The sequence below is a fragment of the Tinamus guttatus genome, unplaced genomic scaffold, assembly GCF_059628265.1.
Source record: "Tinamus guttatus ecotype Peru unplaced genomic scaffold, ASM5962826v1 Tinamus_guttatus_pri_ptg000311l, whole genome shotgun sequence".
Classification (NCBI taxonomy): Eukaryota; Metazoa; Chordata; class Aves; order Tinamiformes; family Tinamidae; genus Tinamus; species Tinamus guttatus.
This window is the reverse complement of record NW_028288845.1, coordinates 2671486-2692016: the sequence shown is the minus strand read 5'-3', so window position 1 is coordinate 2692016 and position 20531 is coordinate 2671486. Positions and strand designations below refer to the sequence as shown.

The following is a 20531-nucleotide window of genomic DNA, read 5'->3' as shown; positions in this document are numbered from 1 at the left end:
AGGATAAAGATGTTATGACAAACAGGGCTCTATTAGTCATCTCTCACATGTCTGTAGGAAGAAAAATAGTAAACTGATTGCTTTCTATAATGATGAGCTGCTTATAATTTGCTGCAGGACTTCTGCTATGATGGGACACCGCTGCTGCAGGACAGTGCGGCAGAAGGCAGAATCTCTGTTTCCCTACACCTGAACCTTCAGAGGTAGTTTCCTGCTTGACCGTTTCTAGCAGGAGGACAGAGTCCTGTGCAATAAAGAAGTGAAAATGGTATTTATAGCTAAAAGTTGTGAGAGTGATTTAGAAGCTGAAATTACAAGAAAAAAAATTAAAACCTGACATAAAAGAAAAGGTATTAGCAAAGACTAGAATAATTAAACCCTTAACAACTGCTGTTGTATCTTTTGTGGGGCAAAATGACTGACAAGTTTCTTATTTTTAATAAGAATCTTAAAAGGTAGTTTGGATCACGAGATAAATGTAGTCAAAAAAAAAAAAAAAACCCTCCCACAATTAATTGGCTGACTTTGACCAAAAAGCAAACCAACAAACAAGCAAAAAACATTCAGAGGGAGGTTTAAAAAAAAAAAAAAAACACTGTTTCAGTTGAGGTTAAAAGTAGAACTATAGAGAAAAGTAGAGACTATAAAGGCCTATTTTAGGGCTTTATCTGAAAACTGAATAAGCATTCTAAATGTTCAAGCATATGCTGCCGTTGTCATATCTTAACAAGTTAGTGCATGTTAGCAGCTGTACAGTAACTGATCTCACTCTTAGCCTGTCGTGAAATATGAGATAAAGTGTCATAGTTTAAGCTGTTTTCACACACCAAGAGTCACAGGGCCAGAGAGAGAGGTGGGAATAGATGTCAGCACGAGTGAGTGATGGTGTGTAAGCAAGGAGACTCTCTGCTCTTATCTCTGCTCCCAAGTTTGGTCAAATATTTAGTCCAATTACATGTTAAAGGCAAATTAAAAGGTTTTCTGGACTTGGGAACTAGATGTTGGTTTGAAACTCCTTGGACTGGGGAAGATGGTGAGCTGACATCTCTCACTTCGAGCAGGTGCTTTGGCAAGGAGGTTGAAGCTGCAGATTTCTCTGTACTGCTTCCAGCTTTGTTTTAAAAGACAAAGAAGTGAGTTAATCACTTGTGACAAGAAAAGCTTCTTAGGTTCCTAATGCAAGGAAGGCCAGCCATAAGTCCTAGTCTCCTGTTACCACCAAGCTCCAAACAAAGGGGCATCCCTCTTCTCTGGTTCCTGCTTCCATTTTGGTGTCACCTCTGCTCAGCATGTTAATTATTTTAAATGGTGATGCAGAGCCCCCGTAACTATATTGAAAATGTAGCTGGGCTTCAGCATTCTAATCCTGAGAGCAAACAATTAAACCAAGGTATTCATGTTTTAAAATAATTTGGTAGCAATCACGGGGAGTGACTTGGCATGGCCAAGAAAGAATGCTTTGACAGTTTCCCACTTCTTTCTTTCAGTGTTTTTGCAGCTTGACAATACTAATGAGTGTTACCTGCTCACCTGGCAGAACGTTCAAGTGTGAGAAATAAGAAAAAAACGGTAGCACATACCTGTGATTTACTGTACTGGCAATAGTACCTCACAGACTGATGTAAAGTTAGTTGCAGTGGAAAAAAAAGAAAGAAAAAAAAAAAAGCCCAGGAAGATCTATATAATGCTCTATTTGGCTGGGCAGATTAGTGCTTTTTTTGTTGTTTTATTGACTGCCAAGTGTCTTAGCTGTTGAAATGTCTCCTTTTTGACACATTGTTGCTTGAAATGACTATGACGTGTTCTTTTCACACTCCCCAGCTTTTAACTGTTTGTTTGTTTTTCATCCCTCATTTGGAAAATGCCATGTCAGTGGGCTGCTGATTGTCACATCCTGTAGTGACTAGTAGTATGGTTCACAGCATTATTTACTTCATTTCTTGTTTATACAAGAGCCGATTGACTTTTTTTTAACTGTATGTCACCTATAGAAGGGCTCAAGTCTGAAACTTCTAAGTCAAGCAATGCTATGAGCACTGGAATTACATTGAGATCTTACATCTGAGTGGTTACTGTGCAGTTGGTATTTTTCTTCTGGTGAGGGAGAAGGGAAGTGAACTCTTTATTTTGTAGTAACTGAAGTATGCCTGAAGGAAGGAAGGAATGTGTTGAAAATAGATATTGCAAAGTAGTTACCTATGGTAGCTTGCCCTGTGAGGGGAAATTTCGCATGTGCCAGAGCTCTGTTTTTTACATCTATTGTGTTGTTTAAAGTCACCTTATTGCATCTACAGTTTCTTCAAATAGCTTTGAGCATCCATGCTTTGGTTCTCGTTTAAGCAGACGGTTTCTTTAGGCCTTTTTTTTAGGCCTTTTTTTTTTTTTTTTTTTTTTTTTTTTCTGCTTCACTGGGTAAAGAAAAAGCTTTATATCCATTTATTACATTTACCATCAGTTTCATTACTCTGAATATTCAAAACCCATAAAATGAGAGTGGCAGCTTGGGAGCAATCCCAAACGCTCATGGTTAACAGTGTTTTAAAACTAAGAATAATGTCCTGAATTATCTGATAGAGGTTGCTCATCGTTAGATATATTGATGTATTTCTTGATAGATTTCGGAGTTGAGTAGAATTGCTAAAAGTTAAATGTGTATTTCTAAAAAGATATTGTTTGTACATAGTAGTTTCAGTATGATACAATGCTTGGCATTAGTCTTCTAAATCTTGATTACTTCTAATTCTGTGTTGCAGTTTTTAATTAATTCTTGATAATTGAAACTGAATTATTTGCTGCATTAATGCTACATATAATGTGTTATTTCTATGATTTTCTGGCCTGGCCCTGCCTGTTTCTTAAAGTTTCTGGTATTCAGGACTCGCATTGATGTAGTCCATAGTATATGGCTGCTATTTAGTATCAGATAGCATCATATGGGTATGTTGTTGTTTTTTTAGCAGAATGACAGCATTCTGATTCCTATTTGGACTCAGTGACATCCAAGCAAGGTGCAGCTGCACCCTGTGAGGCAGCGCTGCCTGCGTAATTCCTCCTGGGAGCAAGGTCAAGCTCCTGCAGGGCCACTTGCCTGGCAGAGTGGATTGTAGGGAAGGAAGCATTTGAATGAATTGGATGACAGAATTGAGAATAGAAACCCAAATCCTGCAGCCTGGTCATCTTCATTTCTCTCAAAGGAAGGTGCAAATCCCACTGGAGAAATATCTGCCTTTGCATGTGGACCAGGGGAAAGAAAGAGTTTTGAAGACCTGTCGTTTGCTTTGCCAGCTCAGATGATACTAGACTGCCTTGGGATCAAAAGTGCCAGTCCTGCAGATGTCTGTTATTTTATACAGTGATATTTTATATATATATATATATATAATATATATATTTTATTATATATATATATATAATATATATTATATATATAATATATATATATATATATAAAATATATATATATTTTAATTTTGAATATTAAACTAATTAAGACCTTTTGCCCTTTTTTGCTGATGCTGAAACAATGTACCCAAGAGTCAAGAAATGCTGGGTTTTGTGCAACCACAACTTGGCATTCTAGAACATGCAATTTAACCTGTTTTTATTTTTATTTTTTCTAGGGCCACTGCCTCCTTTAAGTCAAAGGGCTAGTTAGTCTGTTCAGTCTGTTCTCTGAGAACGTATCTAGACTGCAGTAAGGAACTGATGTCGATGTATACAATTTCACTTGTAGTACATATTTTTAATAGCCCTGAATAGGCACACAGTACAGATTTACCTTCCTATAAAGAGATTTATTTCCTTATTATTTTGACTTGTATTTTAGTGGTACTTTTGAGTTCCTATCTTCATCTGGCGCTGTGCTTCCCAACCTGAAAAAATACTTTCTAGTTCAACAGCACAGGCAATGTGAGGAGAGAAATAGAAACTCCATTTCCCAGTTAAGAAACAGCAGAGGCAGAAATAGAGTCTGAGTTTTCTCAAGTCCGACATGATGCCTCTGGGAGAGACAGAAATTGAACCCACATGTCTTGCTTAGTCCCACTGAATAGCAAGACAGTCTCCCTCAAAATAGAATAAAATGCATTTGTTAATACACTCATCTCAGTGTTTTATCTGTGGACACTCTTTGAGCATCTGATTTTTCTGTTTCAATTCACTCTGTTCCCTTTTGTTTCCTTGCCTCATTTGCATTCATATACAGTGCCTGATAGAATGGGATTCAAAATGTCCCTGTGTGAAGGATTGAATCAGAAGAAGCTTAAATAATAGTTTGAATGTAACCAAACCATTCCTTCAAAGAGATTATGTTTCTAGATAATCTTTGTTGCTGTTGCTATGTAGAACGTTTCCATTTATTTCCATTTATTTCTCATAAATGGATGAACGTACAGAGATAGTGTGATACTTCAGACCTTCTTAGAAGAAAGAACTTGTTAGTTCCAAAACTTTTTCTACTTTAAAACACCCTAAGATGATATTATCTTAGATTATAGGCAAGATTTAAACTATTTGCTTTCTGATGTTTTCATAAGATGATAAGTTTTAATGCCTGGTGCCTACTTTGGAATTGGTTTGTCTGATCCATTTCCTCTGCCAGGGATTCAGGGTGGATCTTATCCTGGGAGAAGTTACTTGCTTTTGTATCGGGGAATTTCTCCATCCATGTAGGTGCAGGACCACTGTCTTGTGCTGCCTTACTAAGACTGGCTCTCAAAATCTCAATCAGCCCTAGTCAGTCTATATATTTGAAAAACAAAAGTCTATTGTGTAGCTTGAAACAATCTCTCAGGAAGCCATTGAACAATCAATCTCTTATTTCTTTTGATTTGGTTTGGAGTTTTAATATTTGAAAACTGCTTTGGAGATCGTGAGTGCTACTGAACATAGGTATAAAATATCCAACTTTGATATTCTTGGGGCAGCTCTGCTCTTTTAGCAGATTGTTGGACACTTAAAATTACCTGAATCCCTAATCTGGGGCTAGACTCATTCTAGGTTTTCTGTATTGTCTTGAAGCTTTGTTGCAGGCTGGCATTTTGTTGTGTGTGGTTGTAGGCAGCAGCCAAAAGTTAGTTTTCTGTCGGCAAATCTCAAAGAGTCTTAGGTGTTGTGCATATCAGCTCATTTACAGCATTCACTTTGTGCTTAATCCTTTAGTTTTTGAAGTTTTCTGGAAGTGGGGTTTGTTTTTTTGTTGTTGTTGTTCGTAATTTTTTGGTAGTGGTGGTGGTTTTTGTTTTGTATGTTTTTTTCCTTTTTCTTTTTTTCTTCTTTGACTCTCTCCTGAATGCAAAGACTGAATGCAGTGTGCATTAAATGGTGCGGTTGGTGTATCCAGAAAAAGTACCGACAAAAAGATCTTGCAGATAATACCCTCCTTGCAGTGTTTTACCCTAAACAAAAACCTTCGGAAACAATAGGATTGATTGGAATAGCAGCAATAAAATACATGCTTGTGGATGTGATTCCTAAAAAAACCCCTGCCTAGTATGTGTACTGTAGCTGTGTTAATATTCTGTCTGCCTTTGCAAAATTAGCTGCAGTATCAAGTGCACCTTGGTATGAATCTATCTTAAGACTTTACTGGGAAGAATACTGCAAAATTTACAGCTGTCCAGGCTTATGAAATAGCATTTGGAAGGACATGCGTCTTCACAATTTTTAGCTCTGCTTTGTCAGCGAGGTGCTGCAACTGCTGATTGTGCCTGTTTAGGCAATGTGCGTATTATGAATGCAGGCAGAATTTAAATGGACATGCGGGGGGGAAAAACAGGAGAGTTACACAGCGGATACACTGAATTTCAAAATTTGTTAAAAGCCTCGTCCAATAATTTTGCTACCCATCTTTTTAACATAGCCATGTTGCTTACTGTGTCGAGTTGTTTTTCAAAGTGGTTGCCCCTCTCTTCCTGCCAACAGTCTAGGAGAAGACTAGAGGGACCACAGCAACATCAAGCACAGCATACATTAATCAGTTTTACTTTGTTGCCTATCTGTAATTGCTAATCAAAATGAACTTTTAGTTCTGCAGAAAACTTATGTGCACAAAGAACATTAATTTTGATCAGCCCCTTGAAAGAAAAATTAGCTTTAGAATTAATAACAACTAAGAAAAAGGAAGGCTGTCTTAAATTTCTATGAAATATGTTATAAAATTGAATTCTGGTGAAGAGCGTGGCTGAAGTTCTCTGTCTCCATTCATATTTTTATTCTTCACGTGAACTGAACTGTTCATTGGGGTGCATGGGAACAGTAGTGGGGACTCGCAAGACATAAAGGGCTCTGGGGGCCTGATGTGGGTGTCTTAAGAGCCTCTTTAGCCTTGCAACAGTTTGCAGCGAATGAAATCGCTGAGCACTTACAGCTATTCTGCTTGTAAAAAGATACCTTGACCTAGGGCAGAAAACATAACCTTGGTAACTATTTGAAAATGTCGTGTCCTTTCTTGTTATGAAAGTTTGCCATCAATTACACTTGTGTGTGAACAATTAAATTTCCTTGAAATCAAATTAGTGCTGATTCATTAATCAAAGATAGGATCGTGTGAATTTGGATTAATTGTGAAATAGTAAGTAAGGTTCTCAGCCAACACCAGGAGGGCTGCATGTCTTTGAAACTCAAATTGGAACCAGTCTAAGTAACTAGAATATGAGAAACTTGCAAAAAAAAAAATGGGAACAGAGCTTTGTTCACACTTCAAAACCTTTTATCCTCAACACTCCTGAAGGAAAAGGAAACTTCTTTGAAAATTTCTGCTGCTTGGTAATGTGAACAACCTGAAAACATAATTGACAAACTATAAAACAGAACTGGGCTGTATTTCTTTCTGATAACTGTTCTTTCCTATCATAGACAAATGTTACTTTGTTGAGAAGTGTTGAGTATCTGACATCTGGGGACTAATATATTCTGTTGATTTGGAACAAATAAAAACTTTAGGATCTAAACCCATCACATCTTAAAAATCCATGCTGCTTTGACTCTAGATATATTATGTATTGTTAAACTGTCTATTGAAATATTTATATATCAGGGCATCACCTAAAATATATTGAGATATATTGACATATGTGCCCATGCAATGTAAATAACAATGTAAATATATTTTGCATGGTTTCTAGCTTTAATTCTTCTTAATAAGCACAAATCCAATATTCATTATTAACTATTTTAAAAATGAAATTTAACAGTAGCATTATTTTCTGTCTATTTCCTCTATTTTCTGTCCAAAAATGTTACAGTAGGCTAGGTCTGGAGAAATTCCAGGCAAGACCAACTATATTATTGCTTTATATAAGAAAAGCCAATAGGAAAGCTCTTCCAGGTTATTTCTGGAAGGCTGTCGGGTTTTATTTGCCTAATTTATAAGCAACTTGCATATGAAAAGCTTTCTGGTGTCGCTAGCAATTTGGAGCTGAAAATATACCAAGAGCTAATGAGCACAGGTATAAACTGGATCATGCTAAGATCTTATTATGGATGAGTGGAAAAGGCGAATGAATTAAGACTGTTAGTCTTGCTAAATTAAAGAATTAGTGATATGTGTTACAACAATAAAAAGAGTATGCTGTTTTTCATTAGTAAACACTTAGATAACAGTGGTGCTTTTTCAAGAAATATAATAAGAGGAAGCATTACTCATGTAGGGAAGGACTGGAATGTGGTATGGGGAAGAACTGCGTAGCTTTTAGCACAGGAATAATTGGATGAATTTTACACCCCAGGAAAAAGTCTGCTTTCAGTGATGGATTATCACTTTAATATGAGGACAAATGAAGGGAGTGGCCTGGCTGTATTAGCTACTCAGCTGACGATGATGACTCTGGAGTGTGACGTAGTTCTGACTAAGGCAACCATTCCTCTGCCAGTGTTGGGGAAAGTGTTTCCAGGACAAACCAAAGCACTGAGGAGTTTGCTGAAGGCAGAGCAAGGCTGGGGAAGGTGGCTGCTGCTCCGGTCGTGTGAGTGGAAGGCTCCTCCTCAAGCCGTGGCTGTGGCTCAGTTAGTCTGCCAAATGAAACCTGGGAAAAGGTTGTCAATACGTATTCCCTAAATACATTATGGATATAAATGTCAGCATGGAAGAGGGAAGAAGTATTTGACCTGAGAGTCAGTAACAATATATGAATGGAGTATCAACTGGCTATAGATAAATTTAAACTAGAAATGAGAAGACAGCGGGCAAGCATAAAACAGCATTTTTTCCCAGAATGCAGAACTTGGTTGTGTTATTTATGACAAATGCTGATGCTGCCTTAGAAATGATCTTTTTTTTTTTTTTTTTTTTTTTTTAACCCCAGCCACCGCTGATTGAAAGTTTCTAGCATCAGATGAATGAGTCGCTGAAACAGAAAGAAGCACAGGCTGAAAGCGTAGCAGTTCTCAAATTAAACGTGCCGTGCCCATGGCTGTGCTGACTGCGACGCCCCACGCTGCGCGTCAGCGCCTGGCCGTCAGCAGGCAGCCTGCGCCCCGTGCTTACGCATCGCATCACGATGCTCCAATTGGTGTTGTGTCCCCTACGGAGGTTACTTGGCCGTTCTGCAAAGTGGCACAATGTAAGCAGTGGCCACGTTCCCCTTTTTTGTTTGCTACTTTGATTTATTAACGGAATCAACAGTGAATTAGCATGAAATGATCTGGGAGCAGTCAAGAGCAATGAACCACATTAATCAACATTCTTCCGTAATTCTCTGAATTTACTTTCTTGAAGAATACTAGAGATGAGTTTGGTCCATAAATGTTTTAGGAGATAAACATTGGGTTTTATAGTCTTTACAAAGCTCAGGCATGAATCTTTATGCAGTAATTGACTCACATGGTGCTTTTTTCCTCAGTTTGTTTCAGATCCTTGTGCCAGCAACCCCTGTCACCATGGAAACTGCAGTGCCAGCAGTGATGGCTACCTCTGTGTCTGCAGTGAAGGCTACGAAGGGACAAACTGTGAACACTCATTTCCCAGCCCTCTAGTCTCTGGACAGACAGAGACATCATCACCCAGGCAAAGCAGCCCAGTCTCCTCTACCTTGGAACCCGACATTGTGCTTCCTCGCTCAAGAGCAACTGTGACACTACCCACGTGGCAGCCAAAAGCTGGGCAGAAAGTTGTAGATCTAAAATGGGATGAAATAGAGGTGAGAACATTTTGTTTAAATAAAAATGCACACAGTGGAGCATCTAACAATCCTCAATGCTGGGTTGTCATTTTTGCATTTAATGTCAGGGACCACTTATGATAGGATCTCTGAGTTACTATTCTGGTAAAATTTACCAGACTGATATTTGTTAAGCATAAGCTTAATATTGGCTTTCTTGAGGTTATGTTTTTACATACATCATACTGGATGTATGAAATACTATTGTTTATTCTGGTCATTCATAAAAAAAAAAAAAAAAAAAAAAAAAAAGTAACCCCCTCAAATATCTCCATCAAATTAATTCAAGACAATCAAAAGATGGCAGCATGATTTTTTTTCTGATTAACAGTTATAGTCCCATGTTGCTTTGTGGATCTCTGTAGCATTAAGAAAACATACCTACTTGAGAATTAAAAATAGTGGTCAGTATATAACACAGTGCACAGCTGTAGAGATGCACGATAGAGGAGAAACAGCTAAAATCACTATTATTAATAATCCTAGGAAAAATATCTGAATACCTTTTTTTTTTTTTTTTTAAGTGAACATTCATTAAAAGAACATTCAGTATCTCTGCCCTTAATACAATGCCCTTTGGAGAAAATAAGATGGTACAGGTCTGTATGGGCTCACATTTTTGAATAGTTATTTTGAATAGTTCACATTCATATTTACATACAGCCCTTTGAGTCATAGCTCTGCTTGGGGGCTCTGTATTTGAATTCCCATTTGAAACTTGCAGTTTGCCTAGCTCTTTTGTCCATTTTCACTTGTCATGATTTTCTGCGCAACTTTATGTGGTTATTCCCTATTCATAGAGAACTTTCAGGTGAACATTTACGTATTTTTTTGCCATGTAGAAATATTTTATTGTCTCAAAAGTTCCAAGAATTCAGTCAATCTTTTCTATACTTCATACTACATACTGGGATTTAAATTGCTATTTTCAGTTTTAGTTACCCACATTGGCAGGGAAATGATTGAAAGCATCTCAGACTTACCAGTTATAGATCACTCAGAAGATGCCTAGAAAGTTAGAGGAAGTGTGTGTGTTATTTTCAGAGAAACAGTAGATACCCTCACAGTGTCTGCAGTTTCCTGATCTTTTACTAAATTCTTGCTTTTACAAAATACTGCATTGCATCATAAGCACGTTGCAGATTTCATTTTGATGACCTGCAATGTCTGGTCTATTTATAGACAAGACCAAATGGTATTACAATGTGTACACATGCTAACATAAAATTTAAACTTTAAATCAACTTTATGACAAATATTTACATTTTTGAAAGCTCAGACTTGACTCTTAAGAGCTCCATAGTTTGATTTAGGTAGACCTCATTCATATTTTGGATGTTATTGCTTGGGTAAATCATATTGCACACTATGCTAAGGAAGACACTTCAAAATAAAACATTTATATTTGCCTCAATATTAGTAATTACATACAACAAATAAAAGAAAAAGGAAAGGAAAAATGAGTCATCTTTGAAAGAACGAGAAAGTTATTGGAGGAAGAAACAATGTATTTCAGGGATATCAGAGTAGTTACATATCAGAGAGTAGTTAGAAAATTGTTAACATTTATTATATCTTTTAATAAATCCACAAACTGCAATATCTGGCAAAAGCACAACAGGAATGTACACAGCATAAGATCCTTAAGAAATGAACTCTGCTTTCTACTGCTTGTACATTCTTTTTATTAGCAAATGTTAAGGGCCCTCCAGAAATTCTAATAACAAACCAGGAAAAAAAAAAAAAAACAGAGAGCTTAACCCAGTCACAAGTAAGTATTAGTCTTTTCTTGTGAAAATCAAGTATAGGTGAGAAGTACATTCATTCATAAACTTAACAATGAATTATCAATTATTTACCTCTTGATGCCAACTTAGTAATGACTATTAGGTTTAATGATGCCTGTTGGTGAAGGAATGTTTTAATTTCACTGGACAGTTAAAATCTTTAACATCCTTTTCTTAGCAATTGGATTGTAGAGGAAAGTTACTTCATTTGAGTTTATTCAGAAATAAATATATAAAATGTCAGCTGCATCAGTTTTTAAAGTGTTTAAAGGAATAGGATTCTTCTGAGGTACATTCACACACTGCAAAGCCAAGAAATGGAACAGACATGATTTGAATCCATGAAAATGTTCTGATTTTCATCATGATTTGCTAGCCCAAGCAAGTGCATTCATGTGTCTACTTTAGCTTTAGTTAAATGAAGTTCTGAAAGTAAAATTGACTTATACAGGCAACATGCTTGATATTGCATGACCCACAGATTAGTTCTGGAGTACAAGTTATACCAGCATTTCTAACTCGGACAGTGTCCTATTTCAGTGGGAGTTATGTTAGGCAAAGTCTAGAGAACAGAGCTTTGTTTCTTAAAATACCCTCTGCTGTATCTATTATTGTTCAGTAAAACATATGTCAGGCAAAGAATGCGGAGCTCGGAGGAGAGAGTATTGGAGCAGAAACAGTGATCTGCTTTTATTCTTTAGTTTGGACACAGTGCCCGCCCTGCATGTCCTGATCAATTAAGGGCATCCTGCATCAGATTTCCCTAGTGTGTTCTTCAGTTTGTGCTCTGGTATTTTAATGTATTAGTAATATTTCTGCCTGGTTTGCATGTTAGATAGATTCATTAAGCGTTTCAGTTTAAACAGTTTATAAGTTGATATCATAATAGTTCCATCCTTCTGTGTGTCTTCTGTTATCTGAGAAACGCAAACATATGTATTTCAGAATTATAAATCACATCATTAACACTTGTAAATGATTTGTGTCTCTGTTTTTGAGATGTTTTGATGGGTCTTGCATTTTCCGCAATTAGTGTTCCATAGTGACTTTTCCGTTCTTTGGAAATCACTGCAAGAGAGAGAGGCTTCTGTGGAAGAAAAGATTCCCAGTTGCCGATTTAAGACATTGTCTGATCTGCATGAAAGTGAAGGGGGTGCAGATTTGCTTGTCTGTTACAAGGCTTCCTGGTGATGGCTTTAAGATTAAATGGTTAGGTGTTAGCAGGAAGATGCTTTCCTCACAGCTTGCAAAGCATAACTTCCATCCCTTTTTTGCCCACTTTTAACTGGAAATAAGAAGTAACTATTGCTTTTTGTCTTGAAAAACCTGCTGTTTTGAGATTTCTGGACCTCTTTTTGAGGTGATTTTTAGCATACTAGCTTTCCTAAAATCAAACTTCCCTTGGTCCCTTTCAGGATAGAAATACCTTCTGCACAATGTTAATAAAATGCTGGAGAGAGGAGGGAATCATTTTTGTTTGTTCTTATTGCTTGGGGATTGTTTGGTAGCCTGGTGCTGTCTTTGAAAAGTATCTAGATTCTTAACTAGTCTTTCAGGAATCATCCCACCTCAAAATCTCTGAGAATCACAGAATTTGATGAAGGTTATATTTACATCCTACCTTACTCTCTGATGACCTGAGCTCATAGCCTGAGTGTAAATATTTGACTTTTTTTTTTTTTTGGTGTTGTTCAAAACAGCTCCATACAATTTGCAGTGAGAAATGGTCATTACTTGTTCAAGGAACAAGAAATCAATTGAATGATTTTGTGAAGTCAACATCCATATTTGCCAGCTTGAGACAAGAAGGCATATAGCTAAAATGATGACCTAGATAATCTATTTGAGAAAGTGTCATTGCATAAGATAACTTGCCATGCTTGCTGAAACATATACCTCTTCATATAATATTGATGTTATTATCCTCTATAGAAAGTACTGTTTTAGTAGGGCTATCTAGAGGATTGCAGTGCATCAGAATCTTCTTTTACTGGATTCTCTTTATGGTATGATTGCTGACTCCACAAAGTGACTTCAGCTCAGATGAGCGAGGAAACACAAACTGCCAGTGATAAAACTGGCTGGGTCGGTTTGCTGACTTACATTAAATTTAAAGTGCTACAATAACTGGCAACATTTCTTCATTTGATACTGTTTTTGGATGCAGTCTGTCAGTCTTCCCTTGGTGTTCTTCAGAGAGGCACTACTCCCACTCAGGACGCTTTTGTTCTCCTCTCCCGCTGTTGAGATGTGTTAAAAGTAGGCTTTTATTTTCTTTCTGTTCTGGTTTTCTTTTAAGAATCATTCCAGATGAAACTCTTGAGAGTAGCACAAGATGATTTACCCCAATGTGTGTTTATTTGCTGCTAGAATTTTTGAACCAGTAGTTTAACTGTACTAGAGAGTAAGAGAACTGTTTTTCTTTATTTTTGTCCCATGTGAGTGGCATTTACTTCTGCTCCAGAAATGATCCTGGATCACTGCCTGTCATCTTGGCTACAAGAAGGAAGTGATCAATTCCGCTCTTTTGATTCTATTACCTTGTATTTTATTTTCTTCCTTACCCCTTCTTATTTCTCTGAAGTCAGCTGCTCAAGATTTTGTAATCAGGATCTAACCTCTTTTTTATTTTTTCTTCCCTACAATATTTTCCCCTTTGCTTAAGGAATGCTGGCAGCAATTTTCTATTGCATAGAAAATAAAATTCTTGTCTTTCTTAAAGTGCTGAAATCTTACATGGACTTATCCTGGTGGAGAAGGCAAAACTGCAAGTTATGAAACTTGCTTTTTTGAATCAGAAGTTAGTTTGTGAAGACTCAGAAGAAGATTGTAAAGAGTTAGTGTTTGTAAAAGCATTCTTTGTTAATACATTAATCCTGATGGCTGCTGTCCTACTGAAGAAATGAAAGGTTCTTTTTAACGATGCTAGTTTACATGGGAGACCACCCTAGAACATGACTTTGCTTTTTCTCAAAGGAGTTTATTTTTATCTCAAGTTCTGTGTAATCCAGGAATTCTGTGTGCACAGAATCACAGAACAGTTGAGGTTGGCACCTTTGGGGATCGCCCAGTCCAACCTCTGCCCAGATAGAGCAGGTTGCCCAGGGTCATGTCCAGCTGGGCCTTGAATACCTCCGAAGCTGGAAACTCCACAAGATAGGTAACCTGTTCCAGTGTTCCAAAGTACTCACTAGTATTCAGAAGTATTAATTACTACAGTTTTCATAGGCCTACTGGGGATTGTGTAGGCCAATGTGAACTTCATCATTTCACTTACAGGATTAGTTCTCTAATCCTTTAAACTCACAAGATACGAAAGAAACATACATTGCTGTAGCCAAATGGCTGCATTTTGTGCTGTTCAGGATTGGTATGACAGTATTAATAAGGCCGTGTAGAGTTACAAATACATGTGGGATCAGCTTTCAAAGACATACACTGTGAAAATTCATATACAACAGATGTTTCCAGGAAATGACTTTCAGCAGTAAATAGGTACATATATGGATCCTGGCCTAAGTATAGCCTTAAAGAGTCTTCTTGTGTTACTTTTCCTAGTTCAAATCCTAGTACAATTAGTTTACCAAAATAGTAAAGACAGTCATGTAAAAATGTCTTTGGATCTATGTCTGTGTTTTAGCCCTTACTGAATTGGATGTAAATTTTTTCCTCATTGGCTTGTAAGGCAGGGGAGTATCAGATTCATGTTATTTAATTTTTTACCAAAAGATGTAACAAGGAAGAGCACACTCATGGGTGCCGCAAATGATTTCCTTTTCAATCTCGTCTGTGCTACTGCTGCAGTTTGATGAAGTAACCTTCAGTCTGTGACATGTCTGTCCTTTTAAGGTCCAGATAGGCATTCTAGGCATTTCTTCTTCAGAAAGCTTTACTGCTGATTTCTTAGATGTGGTTCTTTTCCTATGGATTTGTTGAGCATGAAAGCCAGGGCCAGCTACAAGCAGAAATACTTTTTAGATCTGTAATGTCTGACATCTTTCTTTCTTGATACAAGTGTCAAAACCCTGCATGTTGCCCTTAACTCTTCTGATTTCCATTAAAACTTTTTTTTATTTATGCTATCCTTGCTGAATAGTTTGTATTTTTGTGTGTTTGCAAACCAAATTCTTTTTTTTCCTTCTTCTTTTTACTGGGGTTGGATCTCATCTGTCCTTTACGTAGCTGCTTTATTCAGCTCTTGCTTTTTTAGATTTTGTTGTTGTTTGTTCTAGTGTCAGAGAGATCTGTACATTTCACAAATTTCTAGTAAGGTAATAGTAAGGTAAATGAAATGGAGTAATAAGGTAAATGAAATGCTTAAAGTACATTTGTTCATGTGTTCATTTATTTTGTGTTCCAAGTTAATGGATGCATGAAATTGTAAAACTATGTAAAACCTGTAACAGTGAGGCTATCCTTAGATGCTGTATAATTGTATGGGAACTGTGATTTTTTTTTTCCAGTAAAGAGATTCTCACAGAAAAGGAAAGTTTGAACTGTTCTTCTGTCATATGTAAAGGGAAGAATGTTAGCCAAATTCAATTTAGTTTCATAATGCTTTGAATTAACATTCAAAGCTCTACAATTTTGAAATCCAAGTTTCAGAAATAGGAATGGATATGTTACCATCTTTCTAAACTTCTTTAAGTAAGCTCAGCAACATCGCGTCTTGTTTTGTTTTTTGTAACACGCACACGTGTGCACACATTCACACACATACACACACTATCTATATATGTATATTTGTTATATCTGCCAGGCAATTCAACAATGAAGCAATGAACTGAGCAATCCATACATTTTGGGGAAGTATGAATACTGAGCATTTGCCTTGTCGGAATCAAAATCACCTCTGAATCATTTAAAGTTTTTTACTTAGGTAATATCTTAGTCTTTTCTTTCCCATGTTTTCCCAGGTGTTTAATATTAGTGTTTAAAATATGAATTTGAGTAATGTACAAATTAGATTCTGGCTCCTTTGTTGTTGGAAGATTAATTCAAGTGTGTCAGGTTGCATTCTCACTTTGCCCATATGAAAAAGCGGTGCACATATTTCAGTTGACTGACAAAGTAAGATTGCAAAATCTGTTTAGAGATTTTAAGAAATTGATGCATTTTTGCACTACAGTGTGTGACATTTCATAGTCAAGCTGATAAATATACCTGAAAACTACTTAATTAAAGCTACTGATAATGTTGGTGAAGATGAGAGAAAGATCCAGTTATGTCTCATAAGACATTACATTTCTGGAATAAAAGTATAATTTGGAATGGTAATGGCCTTCAACCTGCCTTTGTGAAATAATCTTTCTGCAAGATACGGGTAATTATCAGGAGGCTGTGATTTCCCTCTGTGAGGTGTGGCATCCTCTATGGTGTCCTGACCTGGTTAATACAGTCACTAACTTCCATGCCTAATCCCATCAGAGATCGGGCAAAAACCTTTCACTCTGAACTATGCTCCTAATTTTTCCCAATTTGAAAGATCTGGTGGTCAATTTCCCTTAGAAAAATCTTATAGTTAGAAAGAATAGTAGTAGGTCTTGTTAGGGTGGCGTGGGAGAGTGTTTTTGAGAGTAGTATTGAAAGTTTCAGATATCTCGTTCAGCAAATAGAAAGTGATATTTAGAAGGTGACTGTTGGATTACCACTCTTTTTATTCATGTGTGTGTGTGTGTGTGTTTGTTTAAACAAAACACTTTTCATGTTTTCTTTGGTTGTATTTTATGATTTAGTGTTAACTAAATGTGTGATGTTTTTCTAGATAACCCCAGATGTAGCTTGTGGAAATGCTAGTTCCAATACTTCTGCTGGAGGCCGTCTTATCTCCTTTGAAGTTCCACAGAACACATCAATAAAGTAAGAGTATTTGTTGTATGTGATGGAATGTAAAAATAGTTTTATTTTACAATCAGTTTGCCTGGGTATTTTAGACAGCCATCTTTCAGATAGGCAGATTTGTCAAATGATTCAAAGTATGTGAAGGAGCTTCAGAGATCTTGCAGGCATCTAGCAGTGCCAGGACAGCCCTTTGCGTGCTGTAACGTTCCTCATGTATTTTAGTGCTTTAGAAGATGTGAGCATACAAACTGTCTCCAGGTCATCAGGATATATTAGGAATTAGGAAAGGCGTGCTGAAGATGTCAGTTTGACGTGAGAAAGTGTGACATTTCTTTTCTCCTTCATGCAGTTTTTCTCTTTAATCTGTAAACTGCGCTTGCTGGTGGAAAATAGTTCTTATTGCTTATATAAATACGTATATTTATTTATGTTTGCATTTCATTTTTGGATTATTGCTTTGAGTGTCATCATCAACTATGAGATTTTTGTATATGTCATACAATTCACATTTTTAAACAATTAAAATTTAACGTTACTCATTTTTTCTATCAAATGATTGCTCTGTTACTTCTAATTAACCAAGTCTAACTTCCCTGAAAGGTCTGATACCGTCAGCTGGCATGAAGAGTTTTATTACTGGAATTTTTTTTCAAATAAAAACCTGCTAACGTAGTTCTTCTCTGGCTCACACCTTTACTGCTATTTTAGAGTTAGATTTTTCCCCAGCTAGCCTACTTTTCTCATACTGTCATCTTCTCTGCCAGAATCCCAGCTTTCAGTTGTGAAAGGCCATGCTCACAGGAAAAAACAAAGCGTTGCAAGCAGACAGGCTGCAGACAGAGCGGAGCAGGGCCTGTTAGGAGGGGGAGCTGTCCTGCTCTTCCTGTGCAACATTGAGTCATACTCATTGATTAGCTTTTTATCAACCTCAGCAAGGAAGGCATGGCTGCTCTGGCTGTCCTGAATTTGTAAGCAAACAACTGCTTCTTATTCCTGAAAACAAGAATATATTCAAGGTAGTGGTTTTTACAGCTGTATTTAAAACCCTTGATGGAGGGCACCACTTAAAAGCAGTTTACAGAATATGCAGACTTTTTTTTTGTCATTTTTTATACTGAATTGCCTTTAGTAATGTTTCATTTTGACAGCTATTTCTGCGCAGAGCTGGTTGGAAAGCCGCTGCCATTTTCATGTTAGGATGATTGTGTGTTTAAACTGTTTACAAGCTGAAACAGCTTAGTTTCCCAGTCACTTCCAATATCTTTCTTCCTTTCATTCAAGTCTTGTGTTAATGGCATATGTAGTATCTCCAGTTCAATGGTTATATACCTGCATAAGGATAATAACTTCAGTTCAATGATGTTCTTTTGTTTCAACCATTAGGTGTAACTGAACTGTGAACTAGTTGCTCTTGCTTTCACTTTAACAGAAGTTGTTATTAAAAGTGAGCTGGTCAGCTCTGATGATGGGATTTTTTTTTAAGCAAGAATTGTAGTTTTCTGCATTTGGATGAAGTTGTGTTGGATTTTTTGAAGGATTGTGAGTGTATTTGGAATTTATTCAGAAGAAAATAATGCAAATATTTTGAAACTTTCCAGATACATGCCAAACTTTGTTTTTTTCTTTATGGAAACAGTTGAAAAAGTGCTCTGAGAGAACAGAAAAATAGTATTAATGCTTGCTAAAAATTTTTTCGCTCTGTGGGGTTGAGAGTTGTAGATAATCTTATTTTATCCAATTTGTCTGTGTTTAGGATGCCACCACAGAATCAGCGACCTGGGGTGCATTACATGACTCCTTTGATTTACAAGGATAAACCATTCTGAATGTTCAATCCAGTATATCAAACAAATGAGGATTTCTACTAACATCAGTCTCCAAGTGTTGAATAGAATTACCTCAGTGAATAAGAGGGCTGGATATGTTTCAGCTACAGAAAATGACAGCATAGTAGTTGTAGAAGGGAGATAATTTGTGCAAAGACTTGAATGCAAACAGCAAAGAAAGCAGTGATAGTGTTACATAATATTTATATTAAGCTGTTGAACATTAAGATGTTTTCCCTCAAGTATTAGAAACTGAGTGTGTGTTTGATTATATAAATTTTGTAAATCTTAATATTGATTTTTTTCTGTCTTTTGTGGGAATGTTAAAAATCGGAAAAAATGAGCAAGTAGCTCTACTTCCATGGATAGTGTTTGGGATTTTTATTTATTTATTTATTTTTTTGTAAAGCTGGGAGCTCAGATAGTTTTTGTGCATCTGGCTTTTTCTGGGTTCCATACTTGCTGTATTAAGTTTTCCTTTTCTGTTAATTAGTTCTTATTTTGCAGTGGTGTACTTTCTAATGCCATTTTCCCTCAATATAGCTATTTTTGTCTTTTTTTCCATAGCATAAGGCAAGATGCTACAGCTTCTCTTATCCTACTATGGAAAGTCACAACAACCGGATTCAAGCAGTGTTCACTTATAGATGGCAGAAGTGTAACTCTCCTCCAGGCACTTGGTGGACTTGTTCTTCCTGAAGAAATGCTTGCATTGGGAAACAACTACTTTATTGGTGAGTAACATGCTAGTTTTCTGTTTACTGGTTGTAGGTGACAGTCAATGGTTTACCCAACATTTGAAGAAACTCTTAGAGAAGCTTTTTTAACTAGTGCTCCAAGATCCAGATGTGACAGTGAAACCATGTTTGGAATTTTGTTCATTCAGAGCAGACAAGAGGCACTAAATACTTACATATATGGCACTACCTACTTTAAAATTTGGGTGCTGACAGCTTTAGGCAATAAAAGGTATTTTATATATTTCCTTTTAATTAACTGTAAAGCTTTTAGTAAAGACTACAGTAAACACTTCCAAATATTAAAGGCTTTTCTACGTCAAATATTTTGTCCTGAAATACTTTAGAAAGAAGCCTAAGCTTGTACACAGTAAACTTTGAAAACGTATTAAAATAATGTTAGGAAATCTGATCTTGTAAGAATATTTATTCTCCTTCACTTCACTCTTCCAGGTTTGTCTTTGTAAATATTAAATCTGAGAAAAATACTGCAGGTTTCATTGAGCAATTAAGTGTTGAGCATCTTTGTGAAAAGGGTGGAATGAAACTAGGTTGATACATTATTTTTTAAGAGCACGGGAAATAATATTGATTTAAATGCATTCTTTATGCACAGACAGTATAAACTGCCACAAATTGTTATTCAGCAACTTGTTAAAAGCATTCTGATGCAGAAGTATTGGACCAAATTGTAGATTTGGATCTGCTATAGAAAAAAACTCAAATGCAGAAGAGCCATGTTTTCTCAATTTTGAGTTGTCACTTAGCAAAGATATGGCTTGAGAGTTATCAGTATAATCATTTAATTACCCTCAGTAGTGGCTCTTCTTTAGTGATAACCATTTCCTTCAATAAATGTTTCAGTCCTTACATTTTCTTTGTTATTTGCTTCCCTCACAGTGCCTCCTACCTCCCCCACCCAATCTAGTTTTAGGTTTAATGTTTTGCAGTTGGAACTCTTCTCACGTGTCTTTCTTTGGAGTAAAACTTTATTTTTGTCTTGTTGTAGTCAACATATGGTAAAATAGGTAAAATCTTTCTAAAAGCAGCTTATATTGCAAATGTCATGCGTTCACAGGGATAGCTAACTAAATGTATAGCTTGGGCAATAAGCTATTGACTAGTCTTAAACTAGTTCTAAACAGAGAGTCCCAGCTGCTTTGGGAAGTCATCACAGACTGC

At 36.5% G+C, this 20531-nt stretch overlaps 1 protein-coding gene across 1 annotated transcript in view; it reads left to right on the top strand.

Moving 5' to 3' along the window:
* The window catches only part of DNER (delta/notch like EGF repeat containing), a 106222-nt gene that overhangs the window by 34797 nt on the left and 50894 nt on the right, over positions 1–20531 (top strand). Inside the window, exons 2-4 of the mRNA XM_088528500.1 lie at positions 8841–9137; positions 16710–16804; positions 19180–19346. Of these exons, the coding sequence (XP_088384626.1) occupies positions 8841–9137; positions 16710–16804; positions 19180–19346 (559 nt within the window). The remainder of the gene's footprint in view (positions 1–8840; positions 9138–16709; positions 16805–19179; positions 19347–20531) is intronic.